The sequence below is a fragment of the Ranitomeya variabilis genome, chromosome 2 (assembly GCF_051348905.1).
Source record: "Ranitomeya variabilis isolate aRanVar5 chromosome 2, aRanVar5.hap1, whole genome shotgun sequence".
Lineage (NCBI taxonomy): Eukaryota > Metazoa > Chordata > Amphibia > Anura > Dendrobatidae > Ranitomeya > Ranitomeya variabilis.
In genome coordinates this window covers 532134249-532161717 of record NC_135233.1, presented here as the reverse complement: position 1 = coordinate 532161717, position 27469 = coordinate 532134249, and the positions used below count along the sequence as shown (strand labels likewise).

The 27469-nt window shown below is 44.0% G+C and overlaps 1 protein-coding gene across 1 annotated transcript in view; it reads right to left on the bottom strand.

Moving 5' to 3' along the window:
• Positions 1 to 9689: 9689 nt before the first annotated feature.
• DEPDC7 (DEP domain containing 7) overlaps positions 9690 to 27469 on the bottom strand; it is a 93825-nt gene continuing 76045 nt past the window's right edge. Inside the window, exons 6-9 of the mRNA XM_077288102.1 lie at positions 24478 to 24620; positions 21395 to 21520; positions 20154 to 20232; positions 9690 to 9996 (exon numbers count right to left, since the gene is read on the bottom strand). Of these exons, the coding sequence (XP_077144217.1) occupies positions 9782 to 9996; positions 20154 to 20232; positions 21395 to 21520; positions 24478 to 24620 (563 nt within the window). The 3' untranslated portion in view covers positions 9690 to 9781. The remainder of the gene's footprint in view (positions 9997 to 20153; positions 20233 to 21394; positions 21521 to 24477; positions 24621 to 27469) is intronic.

Genomic DNA, 27469 nt, shown 5'->3' with positions numbered 1-27469 from the left:
ATTTCCGATCCATTGGGTCAGACAGGGTCCCTGCATCCTCTACAGGCAAGGAGGATTGGCGAGAAGTAGAGGCTACCGCAGCATCCACCTTAGGTATTTTAGCCCAAGTCGCTAGGTCCTCGTCAAACAGGTAGCGTCTTTTACAACCTATAGGCACTAACCCTTTTTGCCCGTTTGTTCCACTCTCTTAACCAGATCTTTAAAAGTCTGAATTACTGGGAACACACAACCTTTCCGCTGGGAGAGACCCGCAAACAACTTCTTGCGGAGTCTGGGGTTCTTTGGATTCTGACAGACCCATTGTGTCTCTTACCGATTTAATTAGATTATTAACACCCTCTGTTGGAAAACATACATAATCTTCGTCGTCTGAAGAACCAGAAGCTTGTGAAATATCTGAGTCTATCTCCCCACTCTCTGAAGAAGTGTCAGCTCTGGGTGAGGGTAATATTTTGCTGATTTCCTTTCTACATTCATGGAGGGGCCACTAAAGGACTGTAGTTCCTGTCGGATCATTAAACGAATGTCCTCCATTTTGACCGACCCCTCCTCCTGTAAGGTACTACTTATGCAAAACTGGCATAATCTTTTAGGATATGTATCAGGCAGAGGTTCAGAACATAATGCACACTGCTTATGCTTGGTCTTTCCCATCTTTTTGGCCTATGAAAGCAATAGAAACAAATAGGCGACCATGAGTCCAGAGAAGTTTAAATCAAAACTCACCCAGCTGTATGACCATATAAAATACCGGCTGTAGGGATGTTTGCTTATCCTGGGGTGTGGACCAGGTTGATCCTCTGTCCTTTCCCGATTTTTCAGTGGAATCACTTATTTTGGAGCGTCCACTACTCTTTTTGCTAGTATCACGTGTCGGTGACATTAGCTCCTCCAGTGGGCGCGCAGTATTATCACTTGGGGTTGACATATTGGCGCACATACTAACGTAACTGAGTGCCTTATATAGTGCAAGTGAACTCATACACCCATTTTTTTTGTTTTCATTACCCCAGCTGTGGATCCCGCTCCGGATGGGACAGTCTTAGTACCACCGCTCTATGTGCCCCAGAATAGGTTAAGCAGCAGCATGCCATTCCTCCATTACAGCGCTCCCGGAAGTATACCTATCTACTTCCGGGGCGCACTCCATACGGCGCATGCGCGCGCGTCCATGCAGGATGTCGGAGCTATACAGCAGCGCCTCTTACCGGACCACTACCCAGGTACTTCTCGCGCTGCTCCGGGAGAAAGGCGGTGGGGCTTCCAGCTGCAAACTTGCGGTGCTCTCTCACCGCCAGGCCTCTGCCAAACAGGCTTGTCATATGCCAGCGCTGCGATTGCAATAGTGAGACGGTCCATCAAACAGAGTCCCAGCAGGGAGACTATTAAAAGCACATGGGAAGCCTTGTTCCTCATGTGTCACAGAGGAGGGGGGAGCCCGCAGGAACATTCCCCCAACCCTTTTACCCACACTGGAGCCCCTGCCACTCAGCCAGAACTGCACAGGACGCAATCCAGGTGAGTTTTCCTCTTCATCTTCAGGAATCTTCTCCATAGGTTCCCTTCTAGGAACAGGAAACCAACTGAGGAGCGAGGGGGGGCCGCCCCTTTTATCTCTCTGTAGGTTTCCTGTTCCTAGGGGTGGATCCCATCTCTCAGAGGGTGCTGTCGTGGGGAATAGAAAAACAAGGTTACAATGGGCTAAGTAAAAGCAATCGTGGACTGTGGATGACTGGATGAAAGTCATATTCAGTGATGAATCACAAATCTGCATTGGGCAAGGTGATGATGCTGGAACTTTTGTTTGGTGCCGTTCCAATGAGATTTATAAAGATGACTGCCTGAAGAGAACATGCAAATTTCCACAGTCATTCATGATATGTGGCTACATGTCAGGTAAAGGCACTGGGGAGATGGCGGTCATTACATCTTCAATAAATGCACACGTTTATGTTGATATTTTGGCCACTTTTCTTATCCCACAATCGAAAGGATGTTTAGGGATGATGAAATCATTTTTCAAGATGATAATGCATCCTGCCATAGAGCAAAAACTGAAAACATTCCTTGAAAAAAGACACATAAGGTCAATGTCATGGCCTGCAAATAGTCCAGATCTCAATCCAATTGAAAATCTTTGGTGGAAGTTGAAGAAAATGGTCCATGACAAAGCTGCAACCTTAAAAGCTGATCTGGCAACAGCAATCAGAGAAAGTTGGAGCCAGATTGATGAAGAGTACTGTTTGACACTCATTAAGTCCATGCCTGAGACTGCAAGCTGTTATAAAAGCCAGAGGTGGTGCAACAAAATACTAGTGATGTTTTGGAGTGTTTTTTGTTTTTTTCAGGATTCCATAATTTTTTTTCCCTCAGAATTGAGTGACTCCATAATTTTCCCCCTATGCTTGGCTAAAAAAAAGTAACCATTACGGACTACCACATTTTTTGTTCTTGATTTTTTAGTGTTTCTTAAAGCCAGAAAGTTGCCATTTGAAATTAATTTAATTTTGTAGAAAAAAAAGCAGATCACAGACATGGCACAAAACTAATCAACTGAATGAACATCCTCCAAGGCCGGGGAATCCATAATTTTTGCCAGGGGTTGTAGCTTCAGGGCTTTATCCCAGGAGGACGACTCCTCAAACTGGTATCTTCTCTTGAAGGCTGGAAGAAAAGACCCTTTCCTCTCAGGCTTCTTCCATTCACGCACAATTAGTGAACTGATCTTATCATTTAGCGGAAAGGATCTTGGAACTTTCCGATCTAAACATCACATCCTGCATGGACCTCTCCGGCCGGGGCTCTACAATCCCCATTGTATTATTGGCTGCCTTCACTAGTCGGTCTACTTGATCAAGGGGGAAGCAGGAACAGCCTGACCGGGCCTCTGAAGATGACAAAGATGAAGACAATGAATCTGAAACAATCTCCCCAGGCTCACTTTCAGACACTGACACCGGAGACATGGGTCTTCTTTCTTAAAGGACCATCTCTTGGGAAAGGGATCTTACTGAACCCCTGACCTCTGCTCTAACCATCTCCCTTAAACTGAAAGCAAAGTCTGGAGTCTCCTCCCCCACCATCTGCTGAATGCAAGGCTGGCATAGCTTTTTCCCATAGTGGTCTGGTAGCAGAACTCCGCAAACTGCACAATCCTTGGTGTTTGACCTTAGAGGTACATTTTTTCCCCTAACAAAATATGGAGAGATAAGGGGAAAAACTACATCACCAAGTGAACTATTATTATTCATTTTTATATGACATTTTTCCATGGTGTTTTACATGTGAAAAGGGGCAAATATAGACAAGTACAATAAACATGAGCAAAAATAAGGCACACAGGTACAGAAGGAGAGGACCCTGCCTGCGAGGGCTCACAGTCTACAGAGGACTTTTACCAGTGATGTGCAACTGAATGGTACTATAGTTTGCGGGGGGCCTCTCAGGCAAAGGGTCTTCCTTATGGGCTGGATACTCGTCCAGTCTACTCTTTCGACTGGATCTCATGTCACCAACACAATCACCTGTTGTGACACTACACGATCGTTGCTGGGTGACTCATGTGGGGCTTCTCCACTTGTAATATGGACTTAGAATCACCGGGCACCCAGCCTGGCTTCCTTAAGTAGTTCTAGCCACTCCCCCTTTGGTACCACCCCCGGTCTGGGCCAGCAGGATCTGTGTCGACTGCCCAGTGCTACCATGCAGGCCGCTGGGCGTGCCACCCCTATAACCGCGCCCCCGACCCGCACACGGTGATCTCACATCCGGCCAGCCCTTGCTCCCATGGTGGCTTCCAGCCCCGACACACCGAGCCCCCCAACTCACCGCTGTGGCAGCCAGATTTACCGGCGACCTCAGCCACGTCATCAAGGCCCATCCCCGACACCCACTGCGGCCATGTCTCTGAGGACGTGACCCGGCCGCTTTCATCCGGGCATCCCGGATGGCGCCACGCGTGCCCCGGGTAATCGGACACGCAACACATGTATGTTCCCTGCCGGATCCACCGGCCCGCCAGGGAAACACCGCCACAAGCTGGGCACAGCCCCAGGAGACAGACACCCCCACAGTGCATACTCACCCGCATCTGCGACGATGGACCACCACCAAGCTCGCTCTCCTCTCCGGAGGCTGCTTCTTCTGCAGTCACCTACATGTGCAGTTCCCCTGCACTGTGAAGCTTCCAGCACACTGGACTGGCCGAGGCAGGGGACCCCCGCTGCCTGAGTTGACCTGCCGGGCCTGGGCACATCTTCAGTCTTCCACAGAGGTAGGTCTGAAGAGGTTCGCCTGTCAGGGACAGGAAACCAACTGATGCGGAGAGGTGCCGCCCTTTTATGTCTGTAGGTTTCCTGTCCCTGAAGGGGCGGATCCCCTCTCTCATGGTGTTGTCATGGGAGACCAAATAAGCAGATCTGGATATGGATAAATACCGTAATAGGTCATTTCTGTCATGATTACAAGCGTTTTCAATCAGTTCAGCGGTTCTTGGGGAGAAGGAACCAGGTTTGAGTACAGGGCTGTTTCAGCATGTAAACATAATCCTAGAAGTTTACACTTTGGCAGCTCCGCTTAGCTAACTTATGACGAGTGCTTCCGTCAGAAGTTGGCTGTACAACACAATGTAGTTTGGGGAGTCAAGGATGTGGGCCTCTGGATTAGTCTCATGCTCCCACAGCATCAGCCCTTTCAGAGGTCGAGCAACACACAGCCTGCGAGAAAAGGAGTTTGTTTCTCCTTTAATGATGCAGGCTGCAAATGGTCGAACACATGTCGAGTCAGACAGGAGTGATCTTTTTGTGGGGGCTCCCATTCCACCTCCAAGTGCTTCAAGAAATTGGGTGTTAGCCAGCAATCCGTGTCACCCAGGGATACTAACAGCAAAGAATTGAACTCCAGTGAGTAACCGCAATGCGACCATTGCTAGACATATTTCCAGACCGGGCAAAATCTCAGTTAATCATTGAGTTTTCAACCATTTTTTTCGTTTGAGTTTTTAGGAAATGGTTGCAGGCGCTATGATAACCTTAATTATTTTTTTTTGCATGAGGCCTTGGTTGAGGAGTATATTTTTAAGGAATTATCACTAGGCCGTATATCTGGCCCATTTTTGGAACCTCCATTTCAGGATTTTAGGGTATCTTCGCTTGGGGTGATGCCCAAGAAGGACACTGAAGCGTTTTGGGTTATACATCACCTATCGTATCCTCCAGGCGGCTCCTTGAACGAAGAGGTCGCCGATTTTTTGGCGATGGTACCTTACACTTTTAATGCTGCCATTTCCCTTCTCCAGAGGTTTGGAGTTGGTTGTCTGTTGGCTAAGGCAGATATCAAATCTGCATTTTGGCTTTTGGCCGTTTGCCACAATGGTTTCAACGCTATGGGTTTTTGTTTTCGGGACGAGTTCTTCTTTAATAAATGCCTACCGATGGGCTTCAGCTTGTTATGCTTCTATTTCGAAAAGTTTTCTTCATTTTTACAATGGGCGACCATATTGCGAAGTCGGGGGGGGGTTTGTCCATTATTTGGATTTTTTTTTGTTTTTTGGCCCCCAAGCTCGAGCGACTGTGGTGCCTTATTGGCTACTTTTTCTCAGCTGTCTTTTGGTGTTCCACTGGCAGAGGACAAAATGGTGGCGCCGGTGGAATGTTTGGAGTTTCTGGGCATTGTTATCGACTCTGCTCACCTGGAGCTTAGATTGCCACAGGATAAAGTTGTTACCCTCCATGCTACGATTTTGGAGGTTCTCCGAATGGAGAAGATTACGCTGAAACAGCTGCAATCCTTGTTGGGGAAGTTGAACTTTGCACTGAAGATCATGCCCATGGCAAGAGTCTTTTGTCGTCGATTGTACTAAAGGGTCATCTTCACCCTTTGCCCATATTCGGATTTTGAAAGCACTTTGATCTGATCTAGAAGTATGATTGCAATTTTTGGAGTCTTTCAATGGACAGCATTACGTTCAGTTGCAGTTTATTGAAGCGCTAGCTAAGGGTTTAACTACAGACTCTGTTTGTGTTTCGGATTTCATAGAACCGCCAATGGGTTCGAGAACGGTGGACGTCAGACATTTCCTTTGCGAGGAACCGGACATATTTGAAAATTGCCATTTTGGTTGCAGTTTTCGTGTGGGGTCCATGGTTATTGAGTCGGCTTCATTCTGACTGCAGACGCGTTGTGCTGGCTGTCAATATGCTGGCCTCGCTTTGTGCTCCTGTTTCTAGACTCCTTAGGAAATTGATTTTGGTTTGTTTGCAATAGAATTTGTGGTTGGAAGCTAGTTTGGTGGATGCTATGTGCAATGGACTAGATGGATGCTTGTTTGTTTAAAATTGGTCATCACTTTTAAAGGAGAGGCCAGAAATCGATCAGGAAGGGGTTCAGTGTCTGCAGGAATTGTTGGAGCTACTACCGACGTGATGGTGGATTATATTCGTTAGTCTGTTTTACCTTTGACTTGGGCAGCATACATTGCTGAGTGGCATGAATGGTGTTTTTTCTGGCTCACATAATGTGGAGCCTGTCATGGTCGATTTGGCTTTGACCTTATGGTATCTGCAAGGTCTTGTGGCGAAGAAATACAGCCACTCTCGTATTCAAAAACCTTTATCTGGTATATCCCTTTTCCTAAAATTACATGGGAGAGTTTTGTTGCTCTCGCCATTTCCAGTTAAGCAAATTTATGAAAGGTTTAAAAAACAACAACAACAAAAAAAAACGCACTTCCGTCCCGACGGAAGGAGGCCCATTTCACCTCATGGTTATTGGACTTGTTGAATGTTCTAATAAATTTGAGTGCTTCCTCTTTAAATCGTGTTTTTCTTTGGGGCATTTAGAGTGAGCAAGTTAGTTAGCCAGAGCACCCATTGGCGTTCGGGTATTTCCACTCAGGATGTTCAACTCCACACCCTGGGTATTTGTTTGTATTTCGTACATGAAAATTTTCGGCAATGACCATTTATCAATTTAATGCTGTCTTAGGCAAGGTTCACATTGCGTTCTTGGCGTCAGTTAGACGGACTACGTTACACCGCGGCATAATGCAGTGTAACGTAGTCCGTTAACGCCGCCATTGAATGCAATGGGCGTGCGCTAGCCATGTGCCGTCATTGAGTGACGGACCCTGAGGCGCGGGCTGCAGCGTTTCCTGGTCAGTCACTGCTAGCACAGATAGAGCTAGCAGATGCTCTATCTGCGCTAGCGCGATGTAACGTCGGCACTTGCGTTAACAGCAGCCCGTTAGCGTATGTGCTGAACGGGCTGCTGCTGACGCAGTGTGAACCTAGCCTAAGTCAATTCTTGTGTAAATTGGGCCTTTCTAGCTTCCGTTTTTCATTTCATTCCTTTAGAATAGGGGCGGCCATGGGGCCTCCAGTAGGGGTACACTCAAGAAAATTGGGAGTTGGAGCTCGCATTGGATGTACATACAAAATAACCCTGATTTTTGTCTTTAATCTGTTTCTGCTCATTTCCCAGTTCCTCTGTCTGTTTGGATCATTGGACATTCATTTGTCCACTGGGTGCAGATGAGGGCAGCTGCCAGAGTTTACACAGAATTTTTTACATCCTGATAGTTAGGATATGGTGGTTCGGGGAATCATTATGTTTTACAGTTTTTCCCCCTCCGGATTTACTTGTGTTCCATTTGGCTGGCAATGACCTCAGGAGAATCCATTCAGTGGACCTTATTTGGCAAATGAAGCATGATCTTAAAGTGCTCAGGTCTGTTTCCAAGGTGAACCTTGATTTTCTCAGAGGTCGCTCCCCGGTTGGCTTGGAACACAATCAATGTGCTTCTTGGAGACTATACACAACTCCCTCAATAGAACCATGGAGCATTTTCTTCCAGTCCTAGGGGGTTTCACGGTGCGCCATAGGGATTTAGAGGGCTTCTTGTTGGGTTTGTAAAGAGAAGATGGCATCCATTGATCACCGGTTGGGTTGGATATTTTCAATGTTAGGTTAGGTGCTGCTGTGTGGCCTTGGGGAGGCTTCTCTTGTGAGAGCCCATTTGGGATCATTTAACCCATGTTTTTGGGAAGTATTTTGTTTAGTCAAGTCTGCAACTAAACTGATCGAGTTGTTTAAGGTGTTTTAATTTAGAGTATTTTAATGATATATAGGTTACCCTCAATAAAGCCTTACAGCCATCTTATGCCAAAGCATTTTCTAGTCTTTATTTCGGCTGATTACAGTTAAGTAAAATGTGGTCTACAATCCCATGGCTGTTGACCCCCTCATTTTGTAACCTTGCAGTGAACCTTCCCTGAGCTTGCCTGGTCACATTTTCTATGTTTTCATTAACAAGGAAAATGACAAGAAATCCCAATTACAAGGTGAACATTCACAGAGGTAAATTACCACTCAGGAGCTTTTTAGATACCAGATTATGAGAAATCATCTTTCAAATGACCTCCTTTGGAGGCTGTGGACTAATCCAGCCTGCTGGCTCAATCCAACTCCCTGACAATGCTGCTGAGGGTCTTCACAGGATGTCACTTAGCCGCTCCTCCGCTGGGCTGACTGCAGCCTTTATCCAGTAGTCCATGCCCCACCAACAGTGCTGCAATTTGAATTTGGCACCTCCCCTAGCATACCCTGGAAGTGGATCCATCACTTTCATTGCTCCTGATATCACCAGCATGCTCATTAGGGCTAGCTTTCACAGATATGTGCAGCGGCCAGCAGACAGTTTACTATGCGGCCAGCAAACAGTTTACTATGTTGCCACCATCCACGCACTAGACAATGTCCCCTGGGAACCACTGTGGTGCCTTCAGGACCCAGCTGCTCTGGCCACAGCAGTGCCATACTACTACCCAGTAAATTGGGCCAGGTAAAGTCTTCATGTCCCACAATGATCATTCCTCTGGACAATCAGAATGTAGGTTTCCCTCTCCAAGGACAGAAAACTAACTGATCTAGTGGAAATGCGCCACCTTTTTTATTCTGTATGTTTGTCATTGGAGGGCAGATCGCTCTCAGGTGGTGCCTTCATGGGTGATAAAAAAAACAAAAAAAAAAAAACACGGACAGTGCAGCCCTGGTCTTGATCCAACACCTCATCTCTTACGATTGCCGTCATCCTCCTTCCCTGCATCATGTGGATGACAAGTCATCCAGTGTCCCCCCACCCCCATGCTTCTGTGCAGGAGTTCTCGTACTGTAGTACACATGCACTTTGAAAGGCCAAAGGGCAACAATGACCTACCGTATAAAGAAAGCTGGAGCGCGAGCACTGCAGTACTTTGCCATTGGCAAGGTAGAGATAAGTGCGCCTGCACAGAAGCACAATGGGGACACTGGATGATTGACGCATCATCCACATGAAGCAGAAAAGGAGGATGGAGATTGTAAGAAATGAGGCACCAGATCTAGAACAGATGCCCAGACTGCTGTCTGAGTAAAATAAAAGCAGTTGTTTGTGCCTTGTATAGGGCACCTATACCTGGTGACAGGTTCCCTGAAAGCAGAGTTCATGGCAGTGGTAGAACCTGCGCAGTTCCTGTGCCTGCAAGATCACCGTGATGTACCCCTGCTAGTCATACTGTGTGAACACTTCCCCATTATTGTGTACATATACTTCAGGTATTTTCAACTATTGAGGTGGTGTTAATAAAGGGGATGACTCCCAACAATTCCACATTGATCATTTGTAATAAATGACAAGTCACCGCACACCAACAGAATAGAAAAGTAAACCTTTTTATTAAACACAAAAGACTGTTAGAAACATATATAATATTAACACTTTACATTTACATTATTTATTTATTTTTTACATATACACAGTGCTCACTTTATCACCAAAGAACTGGATGAAAATCCCCGGATGACTTTTATAGAACTGACCCAACAGCCGTTTCTTCTCTTTGGTGGAAAGTTTTGTGTCCTCATAGATAGTTTTAAGTAAAGTCCAAAGCTCAGTCTGCGTCGTTTTCTGTGTGTTTCTGTCAAACTCACCTTTATCCACTCTCTGGCAAAAACTGTAACCTGGAAGTTAAAGGAGGCACTTTACAGTAATAGAAAATCAGCTATCCTATGTATTAACTGTGCATGATTTGATTTAAAAGTACAACTACACTAAGGGGTGGTCTGGTTTATCAAATTATTTTTCAGTAAAATCTGAGTAGGGGTCCTCAGGAGCCTGTTTTCACAGTGGCCTATACTAAGTTTTGCTTCGCAGTACCCGACACATCTGCACATCACAATCAAATGGAATGGTGTAATCTAGATGGCTTCTGTTGGAAACCTCTTACCGAGTGTTTGATAGATTCAGAGTACTGGGGACTCTGAAGGCTGCTTAACAACTTAACACACTTAACCTTTAAAATCAGATTTATAAAAAACTAATGGAAGGTGGAAAAAAAAACTCTACCACATTTGAATTGCAATAATGCTTGGATCATGGTTCTGATAAAGACAACATGGATTTTCTGCAACGTATTCTAATGGGGTTGCTGGAAACTGCATAGGCATGTACAATTTCATGTAACCACCCCACCCCCATTGCAAACACTGTATAGTTGTATGCAATCCATATTAAAATATAAAAGACTTGCAGGTGTGAATTATTTATGAATGGCCAATTGTGATTCATGCATCCAGTGTCAGTTATGGCAATTGTGCCAATGATAAGGAGCCCGCTGCTCCTGAAAGGACAGGAAGCATGGGGCAGTTTACACAAACTGACCAAAGGCACCAAATGGCCACCAAAATCGGTAAGGCCATGTGCACACGTTTAGGTTTTTACCACGGATCCGCAGCGTTTTGACGCTGCGGATCTGCAGCAGTTTTCCATGCAGTCTAAATTACCATGTAAACCTATGGAAAACCAAATCCGCTGTGCACATGCTGCGGAAAAAAAAACGCATGGGGTGCGGGCGGGGTCTGTAGCACACACTGCCTGCTACAATGACAGTGGTTGACACATTAGCCAATGATGGGCCAGTAGTAGTCCCATCATCTGGCTAATGTAAAAAAAGAAAAAAAAAAAAAAACACCATACTACACACACACCATACACCACACACACACCATACTACACACACACCATACTACACACACACACACCATACTACACACACACACACACCATACTACACACACACCCACCATACTACACACACACACACACACACACACACACACACACACACCATACTACACACACACACACACACACACACACACACACACACACACACACCATACTACACACACACACACCATACTACACACACACACACACACACCATACTACACACACACACACACACACCATACTACACACACACACACACACCATACATACTACATACAACGTACATACTACATACACAGAGCAAAAGTTTGGACACCTTCTCATTTAATAATTTTTCTGTATTTTCATGACTATGAAAATTGTAAATTCACACTGAAGGCATCAAAACTATGAATTAACAAAAAGGCTACGCAGATAGACGCGGGCTGATATTCATAGCCTGGGAGGGCTACAAATATTGCCCCCAGGCTTTCCCCCTCTGGCGCAGAAAATTGCGCAGGGAGCCCTCGCCATTTTTTTTTTTTCTTTTTTAATTAAACGCTCATTAAGAAACATCGGCCTTGCCATCATATCTATGGCTATATCAATCTATAGATATATTTATAGATGGATATATTTATAGATACATAGATGTATCTATCCATATATCTGGCTGCTTTCACACATCAGGTTTTTGCCGTCAGGCACAATCCGGCGAGTTGAAAAAAAACGGATCTTTTTTCCGCCGGATCCTTTTTTTCCCTCAAAGTTGTATCAGCGCCGGATTGCATCCTTCAGAAAAGCTGTATCCGCCAGATGGAGAAAAAGTGCAGAACAGTCCTGTCCGGCGAAAAATGTATGAAACTGATGTGAAATGAAGAATCCGGCCTTTCCAGATTTTCATGCATTTTTTTCCATTGAAATCATGTACATCTTTCATTCTCTCAAAAAGAAAAAAAAAAAAAAAAAAGGGATCAGTTGCATCAGTTTTTCACTATTTGCAACAGATCAATTTTTTAAAAAATTCGCCGGATCCCGCCTGATGGATAGATGTAGATAAATATATAGATAGTTAGGCTACTTTCACACGTCAGTTTGTTTCCATCAGGCAGGATCCGGTGAATTTGTGGAGAAACCGATCCGTTGCAAATAGTGAAAAACTGATGCAACTGATTGCAATCATCTGTTCCTTCACAGTGCGTATAGGCTGGCATTCTTGGCAGCAAGAGTCCCAATTACACAGGACCTATGATGCCAAGAACAATGATTTAAGCAAGTTTATAAAAACCATTTTCACTGATGACAGTTTCTCATCAGGGCTGCCAACCGCCAAGAAATTCCAGGACAGTCCAAATCTAAAAATAAGGCACTTTTGCAGTAAAAAAAAAACAAAAAAAAAACCACAGGTTGACAACCATGTTTCTCGTTCATTGGCAGCCTGTTTATTCTGCACGATTATGAGATACAAGCATTACTAGGAACATTAATTTGAGAATTTTAGTGCAAATCCACTTTAACCCCTTAATGACCAAGCCAAATTTTACAATTCTGACCACTGTTCCTTTATGTGGTAAAAACTTATGGAACCCTTCAACGTATCCCACTGTTTTGAAGACTTTCTTGGTGACATTGTACTACATGATCATGATAAAATTTCTTTGATATGACTTGCATTTATAAAATTTAAAAAATCGTCAATTTCCATACTTATTTTTTTTGTTGCTCTTAAATAAGAGTCACAAAATAGTTCATAAACATTTCCCACATGAACCCTTTACAGCAGCACAGTTTTAAAAATAACTTATTAGGAAGTTAGAAGGTTTAAAAGTTGACCAGTGATTTCTGATTTTTCCATCAAAATCCATTTTTTTAACCCCTTAACAACTGCAGATACAGAGGCAATTAAGGATACTTCTTCCTCAGCTTCACTTTTTAATGGCGCTGAGAAATAAGTGTATAGCACCCCCAGCTACCGGGGTAGCCAAGACCCTAGAGAAAACATGATACAGGTAGGTTTTCACTGATGCCAGTGTTGGTCAGTTATTCATGGAATAACTGCAACCGCAAAAAAGGGGAAAAAAAAAAAAAAAAAAAAAAAAAAAAAAAAAAAAATCGCTGGTCAACTTTTAATCCTTATAACGTCTTAAAAAAATAAAAAATTATATTTCCAAAATTGTGCTGATGTACAGTTGACATGTGGGAAATGTTATTTATTTACTATTGTGTGACACCACTGATTTAAGGGTACAAAATTAAAACTTTGAAAATTGCTAAATTTTTGCCACTTTTTTATAAATAAAGGAAACTTATATCGAAGAAATGTTACCATTAACATGAAGTACAATATGTCACGAAAAAAGGAGTCTCAGAATCAGTGGGTATCGATACGTTGAAGCGTTCTAGAGCTATAGCTTCATAAAGTGACAGTGGTCAGAATTTTAAGTTGTTTTGTCATCAAGTACCAAATTGGCTGTCACTAAGGGGTTAAGGCACCACATCACACTTGAAGTGACTGAAGGCCCTATATGATAGAAGATACCCACAAGCGACACCAGTTTAAAATCTGTAACCCCCAGTGCTCAAAACCACATTCAAGAAGTTTAACCACCACATTGCTTCAGTTCTCGTGAAGCAACTGAAAGGAAACCATGAACATTTAACTTATTTACAAAAAAATTTTTTGACCCAATTGTTTTTTTATTTTCACAAGCATAACAAGGAAAAAAAAAAAAAAAAAAAAAAAAAAGGACCCTAAAATCTGGTGTGCATTTTTCTCTCTTCATTTGAGTATGCAGATACCCCGTATGTGGGAGAAATCTATTGTTTGGGTGCATGGCAGGCTCAGATGGGAGGGAGCAGTTTCACTTTTTGAATGCAAAATTGGCTGGAATCTAGAGATGACGCCCTGCTTGAAGAGCCCCCGATATGCCTTAACAGTGGCAACCCCCCACAAGTTACCCCTGGATAAAATCATTGAGGGGGTGTGGTTTCCAAAATGGGGTCAAGTGAGAATTTTGAACCCACAGATTCAACAGAATATGACAACATTAGTGCATGCTACTCAAGTTTGCTTGGGTGCTCGGGAATGCACAGAGTATCCCAAGTACTCGAGTGACATGCTTGAGACCCTGCCCCACAAGTTTTGCAAGTGTTACACACCTACAATAAATCATGAGACAATCCGTGATACTCTGCACACCCTAGCACATGAAGCAAACTCTAGTGGCAAACACGTGTGCTTAGCAATAGCCATCATTTGTTTTGTTTTGTTTTTTCCAAAGAATGAAACACCGGATTACGTACCGGTAATGCTCTTTTATAGAGCCACGACAGCACCCACTTGAGAGAGGGGATCCGCCCCTAGGAACAGGAAACCCTATGGAGAGATAAAAGGGGCGGTCCCCCTCGCTCCCACAGTTGGGTTACAGAGATTGCGAGGAACCGCCCACCAGATTTAGTAGGCAATTTGATTTCATAATTTATCATTAGTTAACTTAGTATGGCTAACTACAAGAACCAAAAAACACCCTTAATCGTGCTTTTATAAAAATAACTTAATAGGATGGGAAGTAAAGGGGTGCTGTCGTGGCTCTATAAAAGAGCATTACCGGTACGTAATCCGGTGTTTTCTCTTCGCCACGACAGCACCCACTTGAGAGACTTTCAGAGATAGTCATTTGGGAGGGATCACAGTGTTAAGAACTGATCTACCAAAGGACAGGTCAGATGAAGACAAATCCAATCTATAGTGATTATAGAATGTAGTAGGAGAAGCCCAGGTTGCGGCCTTACATATCAGTTCTATTGGAACTTCCGCTCGCTCAGCCCAGGATGATGCTATCGCCCGAGTGGAATGTGCTTTTACAGTCTCAGGCGGGTTCTCCCCTTTGGATGAATAGGCCAGACATATTGCATCCCGAATCCACCAAGATAAGGTACCCTTTGTGATTCCATCTCCTTTCCTATGGCCCTGGAAGGAAATAAAGAGCCCTGCTCTTCCTCCAGGCGCTAGCTCTGTCTAAATAGGCTAATATGGCTCTCCTCACATCTAAAGTGTGGTATTTGTTCTTCCTGATTCGTAGGGTTATCATAGAAGGAGGGAAGAAAATAATTCTTGTGACCTATGGAATTTAGTACATACTTTGGGCAAGTAGGAAGGGTCTGTTTTTAGGACAATTCTATCTGGAAATATAGACATAAATGGTGGATCTATCGATAATGCCTGTATGTCACTTACTCTTCTAGCTGATACCAAAGCAACAAGAAGAGCTGTCTTGATGGAGACATGTTTTATGTGAGCTGAATGTAGTGGTTCAAAGGGGTGGTCTGTTAGAGCTTCGAGGACCAAATTAACATCCCAAGGTGGTACATGGGGAATTTGGACTGTCTCTGACCTTTGGCAAGCTGCGATAAACCTAGCTACCCACCTGTCACCTGCAATATCGTGACCATATAAAGCACCAAGCGCAGAAATATGTACTTTTAAGGTACTGACTGCCAGACCTAAATCGCGCCCTTTTTGAAGAAATTCTAGGACCATAGGGATATGAATTTTGTTTGATAGTGTGGAAAAAATTTTTAAACCTCTACCCAACAGCACTCACATAAATGGATGTGGTGGATTTTTTCCTACTTAGTAGCAGAGTGTCAATTACTTTGTTAGAAAACCCTCTCATTTTTAGCAGCTGCCTCTCAAATGCCAGGCTGTCAACCGTAGACCCTTCACCTGAGGGTGGTTGAAGGGGCCTTGATAGAGAAGATCCTGATCCTCCGGAAGAATCCACGGGTCTGAGATTGACATGGCTCTCAGCCAGGAAAACCATGGCCTCTTGGGCCAAAATGGAGCTATTAAGATCACATGAGCTCTGTCTTCCCTTATCTTCCTGATCACCGTTGGAAGAAGTATTAGTGGGGGAAAGGCATATGCTTTCTGGAATGTCCATGGGACTTGCAGAGCATCGAAGATATCTGGATTGTCGGATCGGAACAATGAAGCGAACCTTTTGACTTGTCTGTTGCGTCTGGTCGCAAAAAGGTCTATCTCGGGAGTGCCCCATTTTTTGACTATCATTAAAAAGATACGTCGGCTGAGAACCCACTCTCCTTGGCGGAGAGTGGCGGCTGAGAAAATCCGCTTTTGGATTGTCGACTCCTCTCACGTGCAGTGCCGACAAGGATAGGAGGTGCTCCTCTGCTATGGATAGAATGTCGCCGGCTATAGACATGAGAGCTTCTGATCTTGTTCCCCCTTGGTGATTTAAGTATGCCACTGCTGTCATGTTGTCTGAAAGGATTCTTGTATGCTTTCCGTGTAGCTGTGGAAGAAATTTACATATGGCATGATAGATAGCCTTCAGTTATTTTTTATTAGAAGAATCGTTCGATTCTTCAAGAGACCACAGACCTTGAACTATTTGATCTCCTAAGTGTGCTCCCCAACCACTAGGACTGGCATCGGTAAAGATTGTTCTTGAAGGTTTAACCACCCAGGGAACCCCACTGGTAAAATGACTCTGATCTAACCACCAGGTAAGAGAATTTAACACGTCTGTTGGTAAAGATAACCGACTATCTAATTGGCCCTGTAACCCCTCTTCTTCTTGTAGAATTTTATACTGTAATTTTCTACTATGGTATTGAGCCCAAGGGACAGCCGGGATACATGATGTAAAGGAACCAAGAAGGGACATCCCTTCTCTTAGGGAGATTAGGGGGTTATTAATCACCGAATGTACTTTGTTTATAATTATTTGTTTAGAGTCGGGAAGAAAGCACCTCTGACTTGTAGAATCTAGAATAAGCCCCAGGAATGTTTGACGAGTTGTGGGGGATAATCTGGATTTTTCCCAGTTTACTAACCACCCCAATTCCTGCAGGGACGAAATTGTATCAAGTACTCGATGGCATTGGGAAAAGGAGTTACCCACTATCAAAAGGTCATCTAAATATGGTATTACAAGTGTGTCTTTTAATCTCAAATATGACATTACTTCCGACATTAATTTTGTGAAGACTCTCGGGGCTATCGACAGTCCAAAGGGCATTGCTGTATATTGATAATGCCTTACTTGACCTCCCATCATAACTGCCACCCGAAGATATTGCTGATGTTCGATGAAGATTGGTAGATGATAATATGCATCTTTAAGGTCAATGGTTGATCGTATAGATTCCATTTTAAAGGTTTGGTTTTCTAAGAAGACGTTTAGTCTCTTCAGGTTAATTATTGTTCTAAACGATCCGTCTGGTTTGATTGAGACCTTAAGGAAGTCAATAAGAATGAGTCCGGAGGGACTCTGGCAAACTTTAATTTTAGACCCGTAGATATAAGGCTAGTTGCCCACGGATTGGAAGTTATTGTCAGCCATTGAGAGGAGAAGACAGACAACCTACCACCAACGGGTAGATCTGTCCTAACGGGGTTTATCCTCAGGTTTGAATGGACGTTTCCCAAAAAACGCTCCTTTTTGTTTAAAATCTTTATTAGCCCAGCGGTCTTGGTTTTTATAGTCCTTTCTCCTATTAAACATGGGCTTTCGGAACGCTCTCCTGTAGGATGGAAGATAAGTGTTATTGGGGAACCCCTTCTTCCTCTCACCCGCTTTAGTTAGTATTTCATCTAACTTAGTACCAAATAGGTACTCACCCTGGCATGGAAGACCACATAATTTAGACTTTGTTTGGGGATCTCCTTTCCACCCCTTTAGCCATAAGGCCCGACGAGCCGCGTTAGTCAGACCTGCAGATTTGGCCGCTAGTCGTATGGAATCAGCTGAGGAATCTGCTAAAAAGGCTGTAGCTCCCCTAATTTACAGCATGGAAGAGATTAATCTATCTCGGGAAAGGCCGCTTTTTAATCCTTCTTCTAAATCATTCAACCAGGCCAACATGGACCTGGCAGTGCATGTGGCTGATATAGCCGGCCTGAAGGCTCCCGTACAGGATTCCCATGCTCTTTTTAGGAGGGTATCCGCCTTCCGGTCCAGCGGGTCTTGCAAGGAGCCGGAATCTTCCACGGGTAGCAAAGATTTCCTAGAAGTGGAGGCCACTGCTGCATCCACCTTCGGGGCTTTTAACCATATGGAGAAATCTTCATCATTAAAGGGATAGCGTCTTTTTGACGAAGACGGTAATCCTCTTTGTCCCTGGCTTTCCCACTCCTTTTTTACTACATTTTTTATTGCTGGAATTACAGGAAAAGAAGGTTTTTTCTTCTGACAGGCCTGCAAACATCACGTCCTGTGGGGTTTTAGGGGTTTTCGTGTCCTCAATACCCATGGTGTTACAAACTGATCTTACTAAATTATCGATACAGTCTGTGGGAAAGCATGTATCTCGCTCATCATCTGAGGAAATGATCTTTTGGGAACCATCCGAATCTTTATCTTCGATATCAGAGGACTGCTCAGACCTAGGGGAATTTATATTTTTTCCTACTCTCGGGAATTTTTTCTGAGCTTCGGAAGGCCCGCAATTCTTCTCTAATCATACTCCTTATATCTTCCGACCTTACTGAAGATTCTTCACGTAAGGTGGATTCGATGCAAGGCTGGCACAGCTTCTTTAAATAATTATCGGGGAGCGGCTGAGAGCATAAAGCACATTGTATGTGTTTGGTTTTGCCCGTTCTTTTTGCCTAAGGAATATAGACAAAGAGGGGAAGTATAATCAGCCTAAAAAGGGTACAGACACTCACCCAGTGAGGTTGTTGTTACAATACCGGCTGACAAGGAGGAGACGGAGGCACAGATGGAACCGACCGGCCTGACTTTTTGTCTCTGGCGTTTTTAGAAGACGATCTGTGGCTGCTGCTTGTGCGGCTGCCAGGCGTAATAGCGGTGACTTCGGATGAAGCCATCGCTGGGTCCTGCGGAGATGCCATGATGGACGCCGGAGGATCAGTGCCGGCGTCCTTTTCTAATGGGGGCCGCCATCTTGCTTCCTGCTGCACCCGGAAGTGACCGCTACATCCGGGTCGCGGCCATGCTGTATGCGCCTGCGCACCCACCAGCGTCAGCGCAGGCACCGTCCCTGAATCACCCCGGAAGTTTGCGATACTGCTTCCGGGGGACAATACACCGGACCCACGCTGCCTGCGCACCATGCGAGATGGCGCCGCAGGATCACCTTACCCCAGCGAGTCGGTCCCTGCAGGTCCGCTGGGTGGATCTTCGTGAGCCAGGCGACTCCCCGGACCCGGCCTCACGGTACCTGCCAGCAGAGGGGGGAAGCTGCCATAGGACCCCCGACGCTGCATCCAGCTTTTGGAGCCCTTGCCGTCCCATAAAGGTAAACTGCGCAAGCGGCATCCAGGCTGGGTATCCTCTTCTCTCCAAGCGTCTCCCGTAGGAACAGGAAACCAACTGTGGGAGCGAGGGGGACCGCCCCTTTTATCTCTCCATAGGGTTTCCTGTTCCTAGGGGCGGATCCCCTCTCAAGTGGGTGCTGTCGTGGCGAAGAGAAAAATGTAATTTTAGAATTATCTAACTAAGGGGCTGACAGAGGGATTCGATTTACTATTTTTTATTTTGATCACAGATTGTGTGTATCCTAGTGACCAATAGTAACAAAGAGGAAAAATTCCCTATTGTTGAGGATACCAGTCCACAGATCTCAGTGGGTGCACTTTGCATGCACCCGCCATTTTTTCAGGAAGACGACATGGAGGGCAGCGGTATCATGATCCAGCATATTGGAGAAATGGGGTCCCTATCAGAGGAGAGGGAAATGATTTGTAAGTTGGACTTTGTCATCTCCGTTATTCGGTGAATAACAGTGATCATGTGACAGCAGACCATAAAAACCGGTCCTGATCATGTTCTCAGCTACCCCCGGTAGCCGAGAGCCTGGAGATTTGCCAACACTGGAGGCACTATACCCTTATTCCTCAGCGCCGCTTTTTAACAGCGCTGAAAAGTAAGTACTCTTACCTGCTGCAGTTAAAAGGCTTATCGGAGGTTGTTAAAGGGTTAAAAACATTAATAAAAAGCACACTTAAAACTCATAACATTAACAAAATAAAAAAACAAAATATTTTACAAATCAGATCTGACAAGCATTTTTTTTTTTTTTTTTTTTCAAACGCTTCCATTTAAACTGATGCTTGGGTATATTTAATAAAATTTACCAGTGTCTTTGTCAGGGTCTCTTCCTTGTTGTATTGCTGCAAGTTTATCACTAACCATCTTGTGCAAAGACCCAGGAATCTAGGGGAAAGGAGAGAATGCTGCAGCAATCACACTGAGGAGCTCCATAATAGAGACATTGAAATGCTTCCATATGAAATCATGTAGCAGAGAAATACAATGCACAAAACCTTAGCAGCTCTTTCTATTGACTTCAGGGCAACTCCTATGGGCATATGATCTCTGAAAAAGTTCTAGATCTCCAGCCAATAAAACTTGCAAGTCAATGTTCATGTTGTGGTGCTTGTGCAGATTGAGAGCATAGTTTGTCGATAGATGCTACTGTGCATCTGCCACTGGTGCCAACTTTTTCGTAGCATCCAACTGAAAGCTAGAGAGGCTAATGCACATGCGCCAGTACCATTTTGCTGGAGGCAATTTTTTTTATTTTTTTATTTTTTTTAAACCACAATATTAACTGCAATATTTAAAATAGGAGGCAGATCTCAAGGTTCATTGACCTGTCATTTAAGTAACAATGATGAAGAGGTGGCCAAAGAAAGCCCCCGCCCACATTACCCCCCGAAGCACGAGCATCTCTAGCTGAAAACTGCAAAGATTGAACCACCAAGAGACAGATTTCTTAAACCCAGATATTTTAATCAATATAACGGCTCAAACATGACAATGCCTGTAGTTTACTTAAAAAATTTCCCATGTTAAAGTGAACCTGTCAGCAGTATTTTGTTTTTGAAAAGGTCACTGATGTATTAAGATTAGTGATGAGCGAGTTCTCATTGCTTGGGTGACCTCCGAGTATTTGTCAGTGTTCGGAGATTAAGTTTTCATCACCGCAGCTGAATGATTTACAGCTATTAGCCATCTCGATTACATGTGGGGATTCCCTAGCAACCAGGCAACCCCCACATGTACTCAGCCTGACTAATACCTGTAAATCAATCAGCTGAGGGGATGAAAACGTAATCTCCGAACACTAACAAATACTCAGAGGTCACCCGAGCGTGCTCTGGAAAAACCGAGCAACGAGTACTCGCTCATCACTAATCTTACAGATTGATGGGGATGACTACACCATGAGGTTATAAGTGGGGAAAAAAAAGGATAGATCATACACCCTACAATTTGACAAGTGTTCCTTACTGACCAGGTAGTCTGTCACGAAAAAAATAAGACAAGGAAAAGTAACATTTTTATTCATCCAACTCAAAACATCTCTACATACCTTAAATACATCTTTATGATGATCCAAGAGAAAGAGCACCAGAAGATCACACTTCCCTTTGGATAGATTTTTGTTATTTACGACAGCTTTAGAAAACTTCCTTTTCACAGTCATTCTGTTATCGCTCTAGAATTCAAATAAAAGCACACAATATGTTACTATAACCGCACCCCCAAGGACAACATTTGGAAAATGCATTACTTGCATATTTCAGTGACCAAGCAAACGTGCTATGCAACGTGCTACACAACCTGTCACTGCAGAGCTTGTCCACATTCCAGAAATAGTGATGTCAAGAGCAGTCTATTAGTCATCACAACCCGCTAACAGGTGATTACAGAAAACAGATGGGACAAAGTATTTGGCTGCCTGACACCAATTCTCCAAGGGGTCAAGGACCTCAAAAGATGAATTGTGATGCTGGGATCACACAACTATTACCAGGGCTTTTACATTACTACCCATGTAAAATATTTACCGTATATACTCGAGTATTAGCCAAGATTTTCAGCCCATTTTTTGGGGCTGAAAGTCCCTCTGCTTAAACTTGAGTCATACACAGGGGTCGGCAGGGGAGGGGGAGATGGGGCTGTCTAATTATACTCACCTGCTCCTGGCACGATCCCTGCAGGTCCCTGGCTCCCCGCTGCCGCAGCTTCTTCCTGTACTGAGCAGTCACATGGTACTGCTCATTACAGTAATGAATGTGGCTCCACCTCCCATAGGGAGCAAGTAACGGTGACCGCTCAATACAGGAAGAAGCTGCGGAGCCGGGGAACCAGGGACCTGCAGGGACAGCGCCAGGAGCAGGTGAGTATAATGGGGTGGGGGAGTGCTGCGCGATAGTTGCCTTTCCTCGTTCCGGTGCCGCTCAGTCTTCTGCAGTGACGCTCAGGTCAGAGGGCGCGGTGACGTGCTTAGTGCGTGCCCTATGCCTTAACATCAGTGCAGAAGACGCGGAAGACGGAGCGGTACCGGAACGAGGAAAGGTGACTATAGCAAGTGCCGGGGGCCTGAGCGACGAGAGGAGAGCATGTGATTTTTTTTTTTTCATCGCAGCAACAGCAAATGGGGCAAGTGTCTGTATGGAGCATCTTATGGGGCCATAATTAACATTTGTGCAGCACTGTATGGGGCAAGTGTCTATGTGGAGTATCTTACGGGGCCATAATTAACGTTTGCGCAGCATTATATGGGGCAAATATCTTTATGGAGCATCTTATGGGGCCATAATTAACGTTTGTGGAGCATTGTATGGGGCAAGTGTCTGTATGGAGCATCTTATGGGGCCCATATTCAACGTTTGTGCAGCACTATATGGGGCAAATGTGTATGGAGCATTTTATGGGGCCATCATTAACCTTTATGCAGGATTATATGGGGCATATTTTAATATGGAGCATCTTATGGGGCCCATCATAAACTTTATGGAGCATTGCATGGGGCTCTTGATTTAATATCAATATTCAAAAACACTTAACCTACTGATGTCTCAATTTTACATTTATTGCCATTTTTACTTTTGACATTTACCGCTAGCTGCTGCATTTCCCACCCTAGGCTTATACTCGAGCCATTAAGTTTTCCCAGTTTTTTTGTGGCAAAATTAGGGGGGGGGGGGGGGGGGTCAGCTTATACTCGAGTATATACGGTAAGTACTTTATTATAGTATTTAGTGCTGGTTTTAGTTTTCCCTCCCATGCCATTTTAGATGCATGCAACTGCCAATAGTACAAGCTGAAGAGCCAACTGTAGTATTGAAGGGGCTGTGCATTACTAGACAACCCCCCCCCCCCCCCAAGACCTCATAATGTATGTGTTTATCATATGCATTAATTTTTTGCACTATGTAATTTTTTTTTTTTTTTTTTGCAGGATGCGGCCAGGCCCCTTTTTGTTGGTTAGGTTTTTCTGCATAGGCTGCATGCCAGACACTGCATCACACTTACCTGTGTGACTGGCGTCCTATGTGAGTTATATCAATGTGCATTTTTTTCTACTAGGCAGCCAACCCCGGCAATGTCTGGCTGTTGCGGGGGTGGCTGTTTTTATTAAGTAGTTTGCACCTGTGCTGCCCCTTGCGTTTATCAGTGGAGGCCTGCTGCATCCTGCTAAGTGTGCATTTGTCATCAGACAGGGTTTTGGGAAGGCCGTATCTCTTGGTAGGTATTGATTCACTTGCTAAACATACACAACGTGGGGGCATTCCAATCACATGTTTCAACCATATTCACAAATGCCACACCCAATAGCTGTTGGTTTCATTGATAGGACGTAAAAGACTAAGGCTATGTGTAGTGAGCGAATATACTCGTTACTTGAGATTCCTAGAGCGTGCTCGGGGGTCCTCAAGAGTTTTTAGTGCTCGGAGATTTAGTTTTTCTTGCCGCAGCTGAATGATTTACATCTGTTAGCCAGCATAAGTACATGTGGGGATTCCCTAGCAACCAGGCAACCCCCACATGTACTTATGCTGGCTATCAGATGCAAGTCATTCAGCTGAAGCAAGAAAATCTCTGAGCACAAAAAAAAAAAAAAAAATACTCGGAGGACCCCCGAGAATGCTCGAGAAATCTCAAGTAACGAGTATATTCATCTCTAGCACCACTAGCTATGTGCACACGCTGCAGATTTTCCTCTGGAAAATTGTGCAGATTCTGCATCTCTTGGCAGAAAACGCAGGTGCGGATTTGATGTGTTTTTACCCCTGCGGATTTCTATAATGGAATGGGTACAAAAACGCTGCAGATCCGCAAAAATAAATGCCAGGCTCCTTTTGATCCGCAGCGTTTTCCGTGTGAAATTTTCCCCACCATTAGCACAGCAATTTTTTTTCCATTGATATACATTGTACTGTAAATCACTTGCAGATCTGCAGCATTTCTGCACGGAAAAAAACGCTGCGGATCTGCACTAAACCCGCAAAGTCTGCACATAGCCTAAGATGGTAAGGCATTGCGATTCAGACAGTGGTAGATCTACTGCTAGAGGCAAGGGCACCTTAGAAATCAGATCACTGAAAATTTATAAGAGATGTATCCATTTGTAATCCTTTGCATTCCATTCCTCACACTCAGTTTTACCTCTTCATGGAGTCTGAACTCTGAAGGTTCTGCAGCAACTGCCATGAAATATAGGAGGCGGCGGAATTCTTCACGACTTTGGGAATCTAAGAGCTTCAAGCACAGCTGTGTGGCTTCCAATGCTGGTTCAGTCTTACCATTCACTATAAACAAATACATATTAATGTATTTTATTAATATTATACAAAAAGTCTATCAGCAGTGATTAGTCTAAAATATTGTATAGTTACTGAAAACCAAATAACGCCAAATAGCCTGATCATGTATTGCAACTGTCATAAGCCGATACTAGTTATTCTGGAAAATGTAGATGTCCGGTTTAGGTTTTTAAGCACTTCCAGACCTTCCACAAACTTCCTGCAGTCCACACTACTCTGCACAGACATTTTAAAAGGTCAATGCAGAGTAAGCAGTTTGCAGGTGATTGTACAGCTATCAGACACAGCCAGACTCCCCCACAGAGGAGATGAACAGTGTGTTATGTTTGCCTTCTCTATCATGCTACACAACAGTGAAGCAGAGAAATCAGTGCTTCCTCCTCCTGACCCAATTACAGTGGAAATCAGTAATAAAAAGACAGTGTTATAAGGGCAGTGTGGGAAAAGAGTGAGGGGATGAGCCTGCAGGAAAAAAAAAAAAAAAAAAAAAAAAAAACACATTTAAAACATTTAAAGTATGTGAACACGTTGCAGATTTCCTGCAGATCTGCAGCTTTTTTTCCCCGCACAGAAACGCTGCAGATCTGCAAGTGATTTACAGTACAAAAAAAAAAAAAGAATGCTGTGCTAATAGTGTGGAAAAATCTGCACCGAAAACGCAGCAGATTAAAAAAAGGACCATGTCAATTCTTTTTGCAGATCTGCAGCGTTTCTGAACCCATTCCATAATAGAAATCTGCAGGGGGAGGGAAGGAAGAATTCTGCACAAAAATCTGCAACGTGTGCACATACCAAAGAGGCGCAGATTCTGACTTGCGTTTTCTGCCAAGCGTAGACCCCAAGCGTATTTTGGCTCAAAGGGAATGTTGGTGGATCACGGTATTAAATACCGTGGAACTGACAGGCCTCAATGAACAGTTGAGCTTTAGTTCATTTTTGTAGGTTAGAGATACAATTTCTCAGTCTTGGTTTTAAATTTCTTTTGTGTTTTGATGTTGGTTATGTTTTACGGACATTAATTTTAAGGTTTTATTTTTTAGTATTGTTCTGTTGATTAATATTACCCCTCTGAAGTGTGAATTGGCATAACTGGGGCCGGAGAATTACTTTGGAAGTGTCATTCTTGCAGCTTTCCTCCATGGACTAGAAATTTGAAGGATGAATTGGATCACAACATTATATTATTTTTCATGCACCATTTATTTATTGGCAATAGAGTGACACACACACATATACATACATATATATATATATATATATATATATATATATATATATATATATTTATATATATATATATATATATATACACACACACACATACACACACACACACACACACACACACACACACTCACCGGCCACTTTATTAGGTACACCTGTCCAACTTCTTGTTAACACTTAATTTCTAATCAGCCAATCACATGGCGGCAACTCAGTGCATTTAGGCATGTAGACATGGTCAAGACAATCTCCTGCAGTTCAAACCGAGCATCAGTATGGGGAAGAAAGGTGATTTGAGTGCCTTTGAACGTGGCATGGTTGTTGGTGCCAGGAGGGCTGGTCTGAGTATTTCAGAAACTGCTGATCTACTGGGATTTTCACGCACAACCATCTCTAGGGTTTACAGAGAATGGTCCGAAAAAGAAAAAAAATCCAGTGAGCGGCAGTTCTGTGGGCGGAAATGCCTTGTTGATGCCAGAGGTCAGAGGAGAATGGGCAGACTGGTTCGAGCTGATAGAAAGGCAACAGTGACTCAAATCGCCACCCGTTACAACCAAGGTAGGCCTAAGAGCATCTCTGAACGCACAGTGCGTCGAACTTTGAGGCAGATGGGCTACAGCAGCAGAAGACCACACCGGGTACCACTCCTTTCAGCTAAGAACAGGAAACTGAGGCTACAGTTTGTACAAGCTCATCGAAATTGGACAGTAGAAGATTGGAAAAACGTTGCTTGGTCTGATGAGTCTCGATTTCTGCTGCGACATTCGGATGGTAGGGTCAGAATTTGGCGTAAACAACATGAAAGCATGGATCCATCCTGCCTTGTATGGAGCATCTTTGGGATGTGCAGCCGACAAATCTGCGGCAACTGTGTGATGCCATCATGTCAATATGGACCAAAATCTCTGAGGAATGCTTCCAGCACCTTGTTGAATCTATGCCACGAAGAATTGAGGCAGTTCTGAAGGCAAAAGGGGGTCCAACCCGTTACTAGCATGGTGTACCTAATAAAGTGGCCGGTGAGTATATATTTGTATGTCACTGTATCACTTACAAATTATATTGTTATTATGCATATTTATATATGGTATTTAATTATATTTCCTATTCTTGTTTCATTATTAGTACACATCTATTTATATTCATTAATAATATTGGTAGTATTAACATTTGATGGTAGCACCCAATTATCCTCCAATTTCCTAATATGCAGTATGCTGCAACTTCCAACGTCTCCCTATACCGCACCGTGTCCTGTTGTGCGCATGTCTTCTGTGGCACTGACCGGAGCATCACTGATGGCGACCATGGATGACACTTGCGTTCCAGTGACGTCATTTAGACGTGCCCGCTGACACGCAGTGTTACTCCGCCCTGCCGGAAGTGATGTTAGTACCAGCATGCAGTTCCAGAGACATGCGCCGGCGTTACAGGTTCCGGTGCGATAACATTTAAACACCAGCCCACACACACACATTACATCACCGCACCTTGAAAAAGAGCAGCGAAACGCGGGTCGGAAGCGGCGAGACACGGGTCCGGCACCTTACTACTATATGGGTAAGCATTCTTAAATAAGCACTGCTATATATTACAATGTTGCCATCGAG